This window comes from Lycium barbarum, chromosome 6 (genome assembly GCF_019175385.1).
Source record: "Lycium barbarum isolate Lr01 chromosome 6, ASM1917538v2, whole genome shotgun sequence".
NCBI lineage: Eukaryota > Viridiplantae > Streptophyta > Magnoliopsida > Solanales > Solanaceae > Lycium > Lycium barbarum.
The window spans coordinates 114,198,335-114,215,744 of record NC_083342.1 but is presented as its reverse complement, the minus strand read 5'-3'; the positions used below and the strand labels follow the sequence as shown (position 1 = coordinate 114,215,744).

The 17,410-nt window shown below is 35.1% G+C and overlaps 2 protein-coding genes across 4 annotated transcripts; one reads left to right on the top strand and one right to left on the bottom strand.

The window, feature by feature from the left end:
• Window positions 1-942: 942 nt before the first annotated feature.
• Window positions 943-15,425, bottom strand: LOC132645636 (agamous-like MADS-box protein MADS3). Of its 3 annotated transcripts, none has more exons than XM_060362730.1 (8): window positions 14,851-15,425; window positions 12,544-12,619; window positions 12,396-12,457; window positions 12,116-12,215; window positions 11,701-11,742; window positions 1,881-1,943; window positions 1,621-1,772; window positions 943-1,151 (listed from the first exon to the last, which is right to left on the bottom strand). In XM_060362730.1, exons 1-8 carry the CDS (start codon window positions 15,030-15,032, stop codon window positions 1,064-1,066), a joined length of 765 nt encoding a protein of 254 aa, XP_060218713.1. In that variant the 5' UTR covers window positions 15,033-15,425; the 3' UTR covers window positions 943-1,063. The 3 variants fall into 3 exon arrangements, with proteins under 3 accessions (XP_060218713.1, XP_060218715.1, XP_060218714.1); XM_060362732.1 differs by lacking the exon at window positions 14,851-15,425 and adding an exon at window positions 13,108-13,214; XM_060362731.1 differs by lacking the exon at window positions 14,851-15,425 and adding an exon at window positions 13,059-13,171.
• Window positions 5,317-11,189, top strand: LOC132645635 (uncharacterized). Its single transcript, XM_060362729.1, has 2 exons — window positions 5,317-9,668; window positions 10,082-11,189. The coding sequence occupies exon 1, from the start codon at window positions 6,534-6,536 to the stop codon at window positions 7,875-7,877; it is 1,344 nt and encodes a 447-aa protein (XP_060218712.1). The 5' UTR covers window positions 5,317-6,533; the 3' UTR covers window positions 7,878-9,668; window positions 10,082-11,189.
• Window positions 15,426-17,410: the final 1,985 nt, after the last annotated feature.

The following is a 17,410-nucleotide window of genomic DNA, read 5'->3' as shown; positions in this document are numbered from 1 at the left end:
GTTTCACTTCTCTCTTATTCTCTGTTGTCAATATATAAACGAGTTTTGGTTGTCATTAATGGAATATTTAAATTATAATTTAAAATTCATTTATAATATAAACATATAATCTTTTAGGAATTTGTTATAGAATATACCTCTATTTTTATTAATTATTTTGTATTACCTGCATTGAAATATATTTATAAAGTTATTATTGCCTGTTATTTATACTTGTATAAATAGATATCAGAATTTTGATTATGATTAATAAAAAAAACTTATTCTTCTCATTTATTTCATTACAGAATGATGTTAAATTATATACTTAACTGGTATTTCTCACTTTTTTTTTCTATCTCGAAATAATATTTAATTTCTTAAAGAAAATTTGTTACAAAGATTAAGGAGATTTAAAAAAATATTATTTTAAAGAAGTAAAAAAAAAAAAAAAAAAAAGAAGATAAGTTGATAATGTAAGGCTAGAATAGGAATTTAAGAAAGTCAATTAGGATAAAGGGGGGAGAATGACTATTGTTCAAAGTTGAAGGGGAGTTTGATTTTTAAAAGCAAAGTTGGGGGTGAAAATGATTTTCACCCAAAAATAAAATAATGGTAGATCATGTCTTGTGATTTGTGATAAAATAAATATTACTTGTGATTTGTGATATTAAGTTTACCACTCTTATTTTAATTTGTCACTACAAGTATCATTTTTTGTATTTATTTTATGGATAATAATATTATTATGATATTTCTAAATTGTCGAAGTGACCTTCATTATTAAAAATTCAAATTTGTAACACAACCCCACTAGCTCATCCAAGAAACGATTCCTTAACGTTTTGAATTTGATTTTATCATTAGATACTACAGGTCATTTGCTTTTCTTTGTTCAATAAACCAATTAATTTGGTGAGAAAATGGAAAAGCACATAAGTTAAACAGGAGTGTACATAACACTTACTCAAAATTATACATTATATAACAAACACTTCAAATCATAAAGATGTCATTGAGTTTTTAGTCTCGAAAAACTTAAACAAAAACTTGTCCTATATCCGGAATTAAATAGAATTAGAAATCAAAGGCCCCAGCCATGGATGATGTTGCTCTCAACAGCCATGCTTCTTGACCCTGAGGCTCCATCTTCAGCCATATAGTGATGATACCTGTTGGGAAACAACACATTCTTCATTAAAATAATTCCCTTCAAATTGACAAGATCCTGAAGATGATACAAAGCATTGAATCGGCGTTAATGCATTGGGCCATTGGCATAGACAATTTTCACCAAGGAGTTTACAATATTAACATTAAAAACAATTGACTTTGTATATCCAGTGTGATTTCCGGTGAAAGGGTTCAGATAAACTCCCTTCCGCCCTTCTAGCTCTGACCTTGATTATATGTCAACAGCTACCACCCAGGGGCGAAGGCACGATCAGTGACAAGGGATCCAAAAAATTGTTAAAATGTCACCGTTAAGAGTTGAAAACTTGAAATCATGACTGGAAACATTTTCTTTTAACCCCTTTTACCACCACACTGGAAGCTTTCATAACGTTAGCGATATACATAAAACAAATTAACTATGCACATTATAATTTTTCTGCGAAGAAGGAGATCAAGTAGATATACCCTATTTGAAGTACTGGATCAGGTTGATCACAGTCCATGTGATTTGATTGAGAATGGTGGACATGAAAGGTGCTGCTTCCTGCTTCTGCTGATGCATTACAACCCCATGGAAATGGAAGAACTCTCAGTCCTTGTCCTTCACCCTCAAATTGCTGCCAACATAGAAAAACAAATTCTTGAATATGTAACCCTCTCTCTCTATATATATATATATATAGGTGCACTTACATAACAGAATTTTTTCAGGTTTGAATAAGTACCGATGATAGTTCTTGAGAAACCTTAATCTTCAGTTGCTTGTTCACATCACCAAGATGGCGCTCCTGCCAAAATAACCCATTATTATCAAGTCGAACTAGATAATTATAGTGTAGTTCTTGTTTTAGTTTAACACCAATTGTGGTTCCTCGCCCCTTGCTTCACTACAAAAAAATGGATAATTTGCGGAGGTTGAAAGTTGCAATTCGCGGAGGTTTTAGCCTCTTCGAGCAACTAGTGGAGACTAAAACCTCCGCGAATTGTAACTTTTAACCTCCACAAATTACCCATATTTTTGTAGTGCTTATTCGGAATTCAGAAGTTAGCATTGAACATGAGAAAGATTAAATATATGTCCAAATATCAATAGAACAAATTACCAAGATGTATGATAGAGGCGGATTCAGGATTTAATACTTGTGGGTTCCAACCCATTTCAAACTTAAAAAAATAAAGAAACAAAGCAAAGACCTACAGGTGATCAAGGAATTCGAACCCTTGACCAAAAGAAGCAAAGCTTTAAGAGTTCTTTGTTGTCACTGGACTAACAACACACTTTATTTATAGTATTTTTTATATATTTGTTGAATTTGTCAATACAGGATCCGCACAAATACATGGGGGTTCCCGGGAACCCCCATATAATTAGCTAAATCCGCCCCTGATGTATGATATTCATTGTACCTACCTCCGACTTTTCCTGCCCGACCTATTTGACTCTATGAACGAGTTATTTAGGTGATATCCCGACTGACTAGTTTCCTATAAGAATAGGTGGAAGAAACTAGGCAAGTAACGGACAACCATTTCACAAATTTAACTATTTTTTATTAACAGAAATCTCGGATCAAAGACTATCGACCTGAAAATATGTCCCCCCAACTAAATGAAAGGCTGTTGTCACAATGTAGTTGGGACTTATCACTCAGCATGCATGACACAAAAAGACGGCAAAAGGCTCAGTAAGTCCTTTATAAGGGGTACAAAATTGTACACTCCTACTGAAGTGTACTGCTCTTTACAACATATTTTCTTAAGATTCTAGGGCCTTCAAATCCCTTGCAACTCTTAGCTATTTGATTGAAATTTGAAAAAAAAAAAAAAAAAAGAGTTTTCGAAAGTGTGTTGAAATATTTTTGGAAGTTGAAGTTGTGTTTGAGTATGCATTTTACTTGAAAAAAAGTTGACGTTCTGTGAGTGAAAGAAAAAAGTTCACCCAAAAATTGGCGCCCAAATTAGTTTTTGGAACTTGAAAATTTTTCTTCAAATTTTTTTTCAAAAACTTATCAAATTCCATGAACAAATAATACTTTCAAATTTTCCTTTTTGAAAGAAAGTAAAAGAATCTATCTCCAAACGGGAGCTTGTTACATCCCGTGTTTCCATGCGTTGGAAAGTGTACGAGTTAAATGATATTAGTAATGGACACGAGGTTATCCCCCAAGGTTATAGGTGATTAGATTAATGGTGCAGATGTGTTATAAATATCAAAAGTTAAACAAATAGAAGAAAATAAGTTTCGTCGAGGTTTAAAATTTATTTGAGTGAAATACGGTCCAAGCTATGATATTCTGTATTTTGGACTAGGAAAGTGAACCGTCCAACATGAGGAAATTTATCTGAATCCGGAGAATTTGGTTATATTTAAACATGAAAAACAAGAATTTGGTATATGTGAGAAATGAAGTCCAAAAATAATTTGGGCCTTAACAAGTGTAATGACGGTGATTGGAAATTATATTTTATGTATGGCAAACGAGGCTGTGGACTAGTGTTATATTACATGGTCATGATAGTAGATATATGAAGTATATAAAAAAATGAATAAATGATTACTTTTTAAATAGATTGAGATCAAGAAATTAATTATATAGGCAATCGATTAAATGATGGGATAAAGTGGGAAAGCAAGGAATTAATAATGGTATTAATTATCATTACATGAATAGGTGTCAATTGGAGGTATGCACGTGTAATAAAGGGAAATAACTAGCAAATGACTATGCTAAGTATAAGATGGTTAGGTGGAAACCTCTTGGAATTTATCTGCAAGGTCATCATTTATTGTAGGACCCGCATTCCACTAAGAAAGACTTGATTGCTATATGAATTAGAGATGATATGTCTTGTACGACTAAGGATTGGGGCACCAACAAAATTATGCAAGTACAAAAATATATTTCCATTTTGGAGAGGTTGTACGTGAGTTTCTACTTTGAGGCAACAACAAAAATATATACGTCCAATCTTATATATTTCTATTTTGGAAAGGACACTGTTATATTTCGTATTTTTGTACGTCGAATTATTCGTAAGCTAATCGACATAAGTTAAAGACGAGAGATATGAAATAAAGTGCTTTTAATACTCGATTTTAATTAATGCACGATTTATTATAAATTGAGGTAAAAAAATATTAATGGAGGTTGGGGATTGATTAAATATGATTTATCAATGTTAGTGGATAGAAGACCAATTGGTTTGGTCCAAGTGCTTGGTACGTGTACCATTCTTGTATACTTAGACAAATGGGACAATAAGACCCTATGGGTCCCACAAGAGAATGATAATGTTTATAAGAATGGTGGAAGAAATAATTACATGGTTGTATCATTCCTTTTGGATAAATAAGTTGGAAAGGGCCAAAGAAAACGTAGCAGCAAACATTTCCAATTTGGAGGATCCATTATAATAAAACTGTTCTTAGTTTTGAAGTCCAATTGCTCTAGGCCAAGCATTTGTTTTGGAGACGCTATTTCGACAAGAATTTCAAGTATGCAAGAGTGAAAATTAAGGTTTTCCTCCACCTATTGAGGTAATAATTCTCTTCTCCTAGGTATATTTAAATTCATCGAAGGCATAGTTAAATTGTGAGATGAGAACTACGGAATTAATGACGGAAATCGGATAGTTGATATTGTTGTTTTGTTACTATTAATGTGGCTCGTAAATTTGGAAGAAAAACAAGTGCATAAGGTGTCATATGCAAAGCGTATAATGGTCTGCCTATTGTATAATCTTAGATGTCAATGATGTGAGTGGGAAAAAGAATTAAGAGAGGTTGCTAGGTTGCTATTATTGTTGTTGGTATTGCTGTGCTAATCGGAGATTAATTGGAAGTTCGGGCTAGGCAATATATATAAAGGAAATGCTGCCCAATTTTCTCTAGAAATAACGACGCGTTCTTATAGTCGATTAACTAATGTTAATACAAATTCTCCCGTGAAGGTAACGACGTGACATTGGGGGAGGGCAAATGAATGATAACATAGCTAAATGACAAAGGTATGTGAGGCTAGTCCTTTCTTTCTAATGGCATGAATCCTATAGCATAAGTTCTTTTCCTCTTCATGAGTTCCTATTTTCCGGAAAGCTAGAAGCCTAAGTCCATAAATGCCTATATAAGATAAGATATATGATATGATGATGCCATATTGATAATGATGTTATTTATTGCTTACACTCACCTTATGTACTAATTCCTTCAAGGTGAGGCAGAATGTCAATAATTGCTCCATAATGAAATCGGGGGATCACGATCTTACGCCACCCCGATAGAGTATAGTTGATCTTGAGTCTTATGCATGTACCATGATAAGCATATTATGATAAGCATATTATTATAAGTATTTTTGATGAGCATGTCATGATCATATTACACCGCGCCTAGTTGGCCGGGCAGTCACCGCCAAGGCGGGCAGCTATACGGATACACCATGACCTTTTGGCATGGGCAGACACCACTAGTGGGCGGCATGAGATGGTACCCAGGACGCGGGAGGCCTGGACGCGGGCTAATGTTATTGATTATCACACCGTTCCGATATGGACGGGCAGCTTGCATATTATGCATTTATGAGATTATGATGAGTATGAGTAAGACAGCATGCATTACTTCTTTTATGATTGTCATTCAGATTCAGATGTTTCATATTGATGTTCACATTATATTATCACTGTCTTTCTTCATTGTTTATGCCTCTCATACTCAGTACAATGTTCGTACTGACGTCCGTTTTCTTTGGACGCTGTGTTCATGCCCACAGGTAGACAGGGAGGTGAGTTTGGTCCAGACCCTTAGTAGCTGTCAGCTGATTGAGAGCACTCCATTGTCCGGAGGTGCTTATGATTCTTCTTTTGGTATATATGCATATTTTGGGCACGACGGAGTCTTGTTCCGTCTATATGTTTAGTATGTCAGTAGAGGCTCGTAGATACGCAGTATGGGTCAGATGGTCTCACAAGATGTTATTATTATGTATATATTATTTTGATGGCCGAGAGGCAATTGTATATAAGTATTTATGTTTCTATATAAAATATGATTTTCCTACAATTCGTGTATAAAATTGGTAAAAGAGCACTAAATGAGTAAGATGGGTATTAGAGCGAGTGGTGCTCGGTGGCTAGCCCCGGGTACCCGTCACGGTCCCTAGCTGGGTCGTGACAGAAGTGGTATCAGAGCAGTTCAGTCCTAGGAAGTGTTTATGAGCCGTGTCTAGTAGAGTCTTGTTTATGGTGTGTAGCGCGCCACGCTAATAAACAAGAGGCTACAGGGCATTTAGGAAAAATGACCGTCTTTCATCTTAAGAGATCGTGCGATAGAGCCAAGTTAAGGATGCAACTATCTAATCTTTTCTGTTTAATTTTCAGCAATGCCTTTGAGAAAGAAGAAGAAAGTCAGCACAATACTAGGCGCTACAGGAGAAGGCACCAGCCGAGAGCCCCCGGTTGAACTAGGACATAGTAAGTCTCAGAGTGTCACTCCCTCGCATGCTACCTCAATTCCTCCAGTAGCAGAAGAGCATGAAGAGGTCTCCACTCCAGCTCCAGTGCATCCAGTCCCTCCATCGGTTGCTTCGGGTCAACAAGTGACCGAGGCCATCCATTTACTGACACAATTGGTTGCCGCCCAGGCACAGCGGCAGAATGCGAGTTCAAGTGATCAGTCACCTAGTACTAGAGCTCGTGATTTTATGAGTCTGAAGCCTTCGGAGTTTTTTGGGTCAAAGCCAGATGAAGACCCGCAAGGTTTTATTGATGAGACGTTAAGGACATTGAAAGTTATTCATGCCTCCGAGACCGAGTCTGTGGAGTTGGCCTCTTATAGACTCCGCAATGTGGCGGTATTATGGTACAACAATTGGATGGCATCAAGGGGAGAGAATGCACCCCCTCCGGTTTGGCAGGAATTTGTGGATGCCTTTATCCGTCACTATCTGCCACCCGAGGTCCGCCGAGCTAGAGCGGATAGATTTCTAAATTTGAGGCAAGGAAATATGAGTGCTCAAGAGTATAGCTTGCAATTTAATTCCTTAGCCCGGTATGCCCCGACTATGGTGGCCGACATAGGGGATCGTGTGTATAGATTTATGAGTGGTTTGGGTCCACACTTATTCAAAGACTGTCTGACAGCCTCTTTGCAAGCAGGGATGGACATTGCCCGTATACAAGCTCATGCTCAGAATCTAGAAGGACAACAACCTCCGCAAAAGGGTGACCGGGATATTGATCGAAGGCAAAACAAGAGGGCTAGATCGATGGGAGCAAGCAGTGAATATAAAGGGGGATCAAGGCAAAACTATTCTAGTCACTCAGGTCAATTGGTGACTAGTGTACCTCCACGAGTTGCAAGCCAGGGGTACGATTTCTCTAGTCATCCCAGATCAGATCATAGTTTTATAGAGTCGGGCTCTCGGTATAGGGGAGATTATAGCCAGAAAAGACCCTCAGCACCGCGGTGCAGTCAGTGCGGTAGACTACATTCCGGACGGTGTCTCCAGGGATCAGATGCTTGTTACGCCTGTGGCCAAGTTGGGCACATGATGAGAGATTGCCCATCGATGAGTGGTGGAGTTGGGACTCAGCCCACAGGATCAGCGGCCGGTTCTTCTTCGGTGCGCCCAGGAGGCCAGACTCCCTCGATTCCAGCAGGCCGAGGTAGAGGCAGGGGGGAGCATCTACTTCAGGTGCCACTCAGCCCCGTATATATGCTCTAGCGGAACGACAGAATCCAGAGTCATACCCCGATGCCATCACAGGTACATCTGCACCTTTGAAATGAATATTTGTAATATTAAGCAAGTATGAATTGAGAGGTTTTATGCTATGTAGCGACGGTAATCGATAAAGTATGTTTTGTGGTATTAATAATGTTTATATATATCCTTGAGGACAGTATTGATCCATCACCCGTAATCTTTATAAAATACCTTTTTAAAAGTACTACCGATGGGACTTAAAGGGTATTGTAGGGACGATGGTACTTAAGTTTTAAGGAAGTATTGGGAGCGCAGGACTAGTTTAACATTCGAGGACGAATGTTCTAAAGGGGGAAGGATGTTACATCCCGTGTTTCCATGCGTTGGAAAGTGTACGAGTTAAATGATATTAGTAATGGACACGAGGTTATCCCCCAAGGTTATAGGTGATTAGATTAATGGTGCAGATGTGTTATAAATATCAAAAGTTAAACAAATAGAAGAAAATAAGTTTCGTCGAGGTTTAAAATTTATTTGAGTGAAATACGGTCCAAGCTATGATATTCTGTATTTTGGACTAGGAAAGTGAACCGTCCAACATGAGGAAACTTATCTGAATCCGGAGAATTTGGTTATATTTAAACATGAAAAACAAGAATTTGGTATATGTGAGAAATGAAGTCCAAAAATAATTTGGGCCTTAACAAGTGTAATGACGGTGATTGGAAATTATATTTTATGTATGGCAAACGAGGCTGTGGACTAGTGTTATATTACATGGTCAAGATAGTGGGTATATGAAGTATATAAAAAAATGAATAAATGATTACTTTTTAAATAGATTGAGATCAAGAAATTAATTATATAGGCAATCGATTAAATGATGGGATAAAGTGGGAAAGCAAGGAATTAATAATGGTATTAATTATCATTACATGAATAGGTGTCAATTGGAGGTATGCACGTGTAATAAAGGGAAATAACTAGCAAATGACTATGCTAAGTATAAGATGGTTAGGTGGAAACCTCTTGGAATTTATCTGCAAGGTCATCATTTATTGTAGGACCCGCATTCCACTAAGAAAGACTTGATTGCTATATGAATTAGAGATGATATGTCTTGTACGACTAAGGATTGGGGCACCAACAAAATTATGCAAGTACAAAAATATATTTCCATTTTGGAGAGGTTGTACGTGAGTTTCTACTTTGAGGCAGCAACAAAAATATATACGTCCAATCTTATATATTTCTATTTTGGAAAGGACACTGTTATATTTCGTATTTTTGTACGTCAAATTATTCGTAAGCTAATCGACATAAGTTAAAGACGAGAGATATGAAATAAAGTGCTTTTAATACTCGATTTTAATTAATGCACGATTTATTATAAATTGAGGTAAAAAAATATTAATGGAGGTTGGGGATTGATTAAATATGATTTATCAATGTTAGTGGATAGAAGACCAATTGGTTTGGTCCAAGTGCTTGGTACGTGTACCATTCTTGTATACTTAGACAAATGGGACAATAAGACCCTATGGGTCCCACAAGAGAATGATAATGTTTATAAGAATGGTGGAAGAAATAATTACATGGTTGTATCATTCCTTTTGGATAAATAAGTTGGAAAGGGCCAAAGAAAACGTAGCAGCAAACATTTCCAATTTGGAGGATCCATTATAATAAAACTGTTCTTAGTTTTGAAGTCCAATTGCTCTAGGCCAAGCATTTGTTTTGGAGACGCTATTTCGACAAGAATTTCAAGTATGCAAGAGTGAAAATTAAGGTTTTCCTCCACCTATTGAGGTAATAATTCTCTTCTCCTAGGTATATTTAAATTCATCGAAGGCATAGTTAAATTGTGAGATGAGAACTACGGAATTAATGACGGAAATCGGATAGTTGATATTGTTGTTTTGTTACTATTAATGTGGCTCGTAAATTTGGAAGAAAAACAAGTGCATAAGGTGTCATATGCGAAGCGTATAATGGTTTGCCTATTGTATAATCTTAGATGTCAATGATGTGAGTGGGAAAAAGAATTAAGAGAGGTTGCTAGGTTGCTATTATTGTTGTTGGTATTGCTGTGCTAATCGGAGATTAATTGGAAGTTCGGGCTAGGCAATATATATAAAGGAAATGCTGCCCAATTTTCTCTAGAAATAACGACGCGTTCTTATTGTCGATTAACTAATGTTAATACAAATTCTCCCGTGAAGGTAACGACGTGACATTGGGGGAGGGCAAATGAATGATAACATAGCTAAACGACAAAGGTATGTGAGGCTAGTCCTTTCTTTCTAATGGCATGAATCCTATAGCATAAGTTCTTTTCCTCTTCATGAGTTCCTATTTTCCGGAAAGCTAGAAGCCTAAGTCCATAAATGCCTATATAAGATAAGATATATGATATGATGATGCCATATTGATAATGATGTTATTTATTGCTTACACTCACCTTATGTACTAATTCCTTCAAGGTGAGGCAGAATGTCAATAATTGCTCCATAATGAAATCGGGGGATCACGATCTTACGCCACCCCGATAGAGTATAGTTGATCTTGAGTCTTATGCATGTACCATGATAAGCATATTATGATAAGCATATTATTATAAGTATTTTTGATGAGCATGTCATGATCATATTACACCGCGCCTAGTTGGCCGGGCAGTCACCGCCAAGGCGGGCAGCTATACGGATACACCATGACCTTTTGGCATGGGCAGACACCACTAGTGGGCGGCATGAGATGGTACCCCGGACGCGGGAGGCCTGGACGCGGGCTAATGTTATTGATTATCACACCGTTCCGATATGGACGGGCAGCTTGCATATTATGCATTTATGAGATTATGATGAGTATGAGTAAGACAGCATGCATTACTTCTTTTATGATTGTCATTCAGATTCAGATGTTTCATATTGATGTTCACATTATATTATCACTGTCTTTCTTCATTGTTTATGCCTCTCATACTCAGTACAATGTTCGTACTGACGTCCGTTTTCTTTGGACGCTGTGTTCATGCCCACAGGTAGACAGGGAGGTGAGTTTGGTCCAGACCCTTAGTAGCTGTCAGCTGATTGAGAGCACTCCATTGTCCGGAGGTGCTTATGATTCTTCTTTTGGTATATATGCATATTTTGGGCACGACGGAGTCTTGTTCCGTCTATATGTTTAGTATGTCAGTAGAGGCTCGTAGATACGCAGTATGGGTCAGATGGTCTCACAAGATGTTATTATTATGTATATATTATTTTGATGGCCGAGAGGCAAATGTATATAAGTATTTATGTTTCTATATAAAATATGATTTTCCTACAATTCGTGTATAAAATTGGTAAAAGAGCACTAAATGAGTAAGATGGGTATTAGAGCGAGTGGTGCTCGGTGGCTAGCCCCGGGTACCCGTCACGGTCCCTAGCTGGGTCGTGACAGAGCTAATCACCAATCTTTTGCATCCATTCACCTTTTATAACAAATTTATAATTGTGATAATTAGGAATTAATATCATATATATATACATTCTAATTAATTTGTACTGATCAGAACCTCAAAAGTAAACTACTTCTTCCATCCCATTTAAGTGTCTTGCTTTTTTTTTTGGTATGTCCCGAACAGTGTGATCTTTCTATATTTAGTAAGTTGATAATTAAACATTTTGTATGACAAGTTTAGATTCAAGATATTTTAATACATTATACACATTTTGAATTTAGGATCACGAGATTCAAAAATCTCTTTTTATTTGTTAAATTTTGTGCTCAATCAATCTAAGACACTTAAATTGAAACGGAGGAAGTAATATTTTTCTTTCTGCATATTTTATCATACCTTTCTACGGAGCTCCTCCATCTGTTCCATCATTACTTGTGTCTACACAATGCAGAAACCAATGCTTAGTACCAAAGTAAATATTTCTACCTATGGAATAGAAACTTTTTATTCTGTGATTCACACCACTGACATTAGTTGTCTATGCACTTTTTAGTATCTCACGAAAAAAGTGGATTCAAAATTTGTGGATCAAAAAGTGTAAGATTTAGGTCCTTTTTTTCGTGAGACAAAAAAAAGTCTCATAGAACTAATGTCAGTTGTGTGAGACACATAAAAAAAAATTCATACAGGCACTTATTATCGTAGAAATATTGATAAGCTCTGGTAGCTAAGAACGAAATGAAGCGACAAAGAGGAAGAGAAAGGAAAAATAAAACACACAAGATTAATTGTTGAAAAAAAATTAATATACCTTTCTTTGCCTAGCTAGTGCAAGTGCACCTTCAAGTTGTTTTTCAAGATTTTGCAACTCCTTCACACTCAGTGGCCCAAGATCTTCACCAAGCAAGTGCCTTCATGCATTAGCAATAACATATCAGAAAACTTGAAGTATTTTCACTCTTCTTTTCTGCATATTTTTGTCGTGTTTCCTCCCCCCCCCCCAATAAATCTTCACTAAACCTCGAGGGTGGTACATTTATGTGTAATAAAAGAAAAAGAGAAGTGCTAAGATTTGTCTGAATTGAAATAACCTTTGAGTTCTTTGAAGGGCTTCAAACTTGGCCTTTAATTTTGACACCTCCTGGTACCAGCTCTATGTTTGAAACAAAAAAAAAATATGCTTAGGAAGAACCATAATAAGCCAATTGAATGTTTAACATAGAACATGAAGCTTCAAACCTGTGTTTCTTTTTCGCCATAGTTATCTTGAGGATTAAGGCAACAGCGTTCATACCTTTCAAGGGTTTTAGTGATACTGCCAACAGAAGAAACACAATTATCAAAATCTAAACAGACATATTGGAATTTATAAAAAGATATTTAAGTTTCACAAAAAACTATATATAAGACTTGACAAACTCCAAGAAAGTACCAGCTAACACATTGATACAAAGTTACAATCTGATCAGCAGCTACTAAATTTGGCAGATACAAAGTAAACTAGAACATCTTATCCCAAATATTAGTCATTTTGGCAAACTAAATTTGTTCCAAAATATTTGATGTTTTATTAAAACAAGAAGTCATTAATTTATTGACTTTTCTTTCCAATTCTATTCTTAATGTTTCAATTAATTAAGTGAGACATTTAAGGAGAGATAAAAGATAATTAGATGAATACTGAAAGAATAAAAACACAAGAAATTAGAAGAAAAGAAAACTATTGAATATATAATATGAAAAAGGGGGCATACATGATACAACAGAAGAAAAAAACAGTAAAGGCAAAAGCTGGAAGAGTACATAAGGAATTGGGAGAGAAGGGGAAGGAGTGAAGGAAACATGTTGACATGCCAAAGGGTTAAAATAGCAAAAGTCTTGTTATTTCTATTCATTTACTCCATTTTATTTTATTGGCCATAAGTACAGCAGGAGGTTGTCTTTTTCCTTCTTCCAACCTTCCATATTTGGAAAGTAGAAAATGAAATTCATTTTGTGGCAATTCCTTAAGCATAATTAGAAACATAAGCAAAACCATTTAGACATTTAATTCAAGGGTTTAAACCGCCAATCAGGTTTTATTTTTGTGTTCAAAAACAATTATCACATTTCTCCATATAAAACCCTAATTCTAAACAAAAGTACTACATGGGAGTACAAATATGAGATTGCAAGTACTTTGCAGTTGGCCACTACATTTTTTCTTGTAATTTTTTTGAAAGATTACAAAAGAAATTATGCAAAAGAGGTGTGCTCTTCAAAACGATGATATTGCCCCAAGATATTGATGAAACTCTTGGGTGAGTAATTAGAAAGTCAGAGATATTATCAAAGATGTCAAAAACAAACAAGAAACCTTTATTTAATAAAATGATGTCAAAAAATTGAAAAAAATGAAAAGAACATATGTACATACATAACATTTGCAAAGAAAACCTGCAAATAGAAAAGAAGAGTGAAGGAAACATAAACAAAAGGATGAAAAAAAGGACCTGTAGTAAGAACTTTATGTCTATGGATGGGAATAAAAGTACTCAGTTTCATCACTTGCTCAAAGAGCATGAGCTGGAAGCAAAGTTGCTAATATATGGAAAAGCTCAAGAATCTAATACTAATTAGTTTCACCAAATAGGAAAGGAAAAAAAAATCTTGATAAGTTCTTGGGGATTGTGAGTTGAAAAAGAGAACTCCTTTTCTTACATAGAAAGTAGCACCAGATCATTCTACCTGCAAAACTGATAAATGCAAAATCACAAATATGAACAAATTCCCTTATTCTCACAGGCATGCTACTCTTTTTGATGTGCAGTGCACAATGCTTTCTTTTACACAATGGATTAGTAGATGCAAAGGTAAGAAGACAAAGTTTATAACCATTGGACTAATAAGTGCTCCAAAAAACTGCAAAAGCATTAATTAAATTAAAGAAAAAGAAGAAAGGGAATACTAGGAACAAAATGGAGAGAAACCCTAGATCTTTGCACAGTTGTTCTAAAAGGGTTGAAAGAAGTTTCTGTGACTGAGTGAGAGCATACACTGCAGTCCTTACTCTGATCTTTTAATTTTGTATTTGGGAATCGGGAAGCTCTCTACTCAAACAATTGAAACGTGTCAATTCCCCATTGGTAAAACCCCCTTCTCATATAGATCATCATTCATCACATTTTGATCAAACAAATAACTGAGAGAAGAAAGATAACTCAAGAGAGATCCAAATCTGAAAACTCCACTTAACAGACAATAGATAAAATAAAGTTGGTGCTTGTGTAAAGCACTACAAAAGACCATACCAATTTAGCAAGTGTAGTTTCTCCACACACAAAAAAAAAAAAAAAAAAGGTCAAGAGTAATTAGGCTCTGTGTGTGTGTGTTTATCTTTCTTTATATATATGTGATGAACCCCATATGAAAACAAACATAAAGTTGTAAACTTTTTGTGATTTAGAAGAACCCCATGTCAAGAATTAGCCATTAAGAGCCAAACAAAGTAAACTTGGCACACATTTATATATATATAAAATAAAAATAAAAGCTTAGTATATATACCCTGCACTACCAAACTCATAAAGCTTTCCACGACTAGAGAAGATGATGAGAGCAACTTCAGCATCACAAAGCACTGAAAGTTCATAAGCTTTCTTCAACAAACCATTCCTTCTCTTAGAGAATGTCACTTGTCGGTTGATTTTGTTCTCTATTCTCTTTAGTTCCACTCTCCCTCTCCCCATTTTTTTTTTCAAGTAAACGGAAGAGCTAATGCTATGGTGGATATGAAGGAGAATTATGTTATGAGTAATGAATAGGCAAACAAGAAGAGTTGTGGGGTTAGCAATAAAGTAAAGAATACAGCAAAATTTTCTTCTCCCTTATAAATGTGGAAGCTGAGTGTAAGGCTCGATCTTGGATCTCTTCTTGCAAGAAAATGGTAACCTAATAATTCTTCTTTTGCTTCATTCTTTTATAAAAAAATACTCTATTGAGTGTCTAAGAAAAATTTTGCTATATTGTTTCCTAAAACAATCTTTTCTTGTAGTTGTAAGAAAATTTGTTACCTTCTCTTTTGGGGTAAAAGAAACCTGGCCACAGACCACTAGTAATTTATTTCATGAGAATGGACCTTTCAATTTCAAAATCAAGATGGAAAAAAGTGAATAAGTGGTCCAAAGAATTAGGTTCAATGAATTCAAAATCTCCAAGTTTCAGATAGTTTCTGTTTATTTGTGTGAAGACATAACAAAGTTTGATAGTAATAGCCAACTAATACTTTGGGACCATTTTATTAATTGTTGAGAGACAATGGCTCACATCAAATGTACTCGTTTATTCTAGATTTGTCAAGGATATTTTTATTTTCAAAAATGCATGGGCTAATTCAGCAATCATAATTTCTTTTAGTGGATTAATAAGGTCATGATAATGGGATATTTGTTTAGAACTTCATCCTAATTATTATTTTAAAATATAAGAAACCTAGCTTGTTCTATTTATGTGTAGTGACAGCAAAGGGTTGTTAATGAAGAACTTGTCTTGTAGTAGGAAGTATTTGGGAATTCCTAGGCAATATATAGTGGTTAACTAACCAGAAATTAGTAATCAATTAGTGAAGGCTAAATCATAATCAAATGGACATGTGCTGTATCCTTAATAGAAATATTTGCTACGTCGTGCATGTGTTGCCTTTTCCTATATTAACGTGTTGCACTTCATTTTTAAGTCAATTTAACTAGCTGCATCTGTCAAATCATTGAGTTTAACTCTACACTGATGATAATAAATGGAGTATTTTTTTATACTATCAAATTAGGATTATGGAGCATGCATGGGCTCCAATTAGTTCAACCAAATTCAATATATCAATCCACCCTCTCCTCGAGGGCTATTTTATTCATATCTCCAAAATACACCACAGAGGATAGTATCTCCCTGTACCTATCATTGTATGGACAGTCCCCATACTCTGTCTGATAGGATTTCATTTTAAGCTTACAAAAATTGGTATCATGGAAGAGTGACTACTCTTCTTCTATACAAAATATGATTTAAGGAACATCAAACATATACATTCAATATTTCCTCAATAATATCAGATTACAAATAATTTCAAAAAGTACAAGTTTAGTTCCTAGTAAGAACTTTAAAAGTTGAAACCTATCAAGTTTATATTTTGGATCCAACCACCGACTTTGAAGCCTAATAATTTTCAAAAAGAGTGGCATATCCAAAACGAAAAGGAGACGGGAATTAAAATGGAGTTGTTTTGATGACTCGTCAAGAGTAATTATTGTAACTTTTAAAAAAAAAAAGTTCTTTACTGTTTCTAATTTGGCGGAGATAGTACTGTGTATATACAAAACTTCCATAGTACTGTGTATATAGATCAAAACTTACTTTTCATAAATACATATTATTAATTAAATCTAAGATATACGCATAATCAGCGAAATTCTTGACTTCGTTACCGGGTATGGTCATGCTTTAAAACTATAAAATCTCGGAAACATTAATTTGGTAGAATAAGAAGTAAGATATTTGTGGTTAAAATGAAAAAGCAAAAAAAGTACAAAGAGAAGTTGAGAATCTGCAAGGTGGGGATCAACAGCCACCATCCATTATTACTAACCAAGGTACAAATTAACTTTGTTCTTTGTATTAGAGTTGTGAAGTACTCATTCTTTTAAGATCCTACACCCAACCAATTAATGAAATTGCTGTACGTAGTATAGCGACTGACTATTCCCACCCATCACAGATCTAATATCTTTTCTTTTTTTGTTGGTGAAGGAGCTCCAACCAATAGTTATAAGAGCATGTACTTTAAAAAAAAAAAAAAAAAAAAAGGAGTGGAAGGGATTTAATATTCTCGATCGCTTTATCTGATATCTTAAGGCCTTTAGTTGAATCCTCAAATTCTTTTATTTGATATATCATAACCAATCTTTGATAAGTCAAATTTCATAACTATTTCTCTTTATCTATTTTATCTGTAAATTTAGCTATTGAGCCATTATAAGTGCTTGTCCATAGATCTTATTTGAATATTTTGAAACAATAATAGGAGATGATTCAAATGGTAGTTGTTTATCAATTTAATCCATTAATTCAAGTT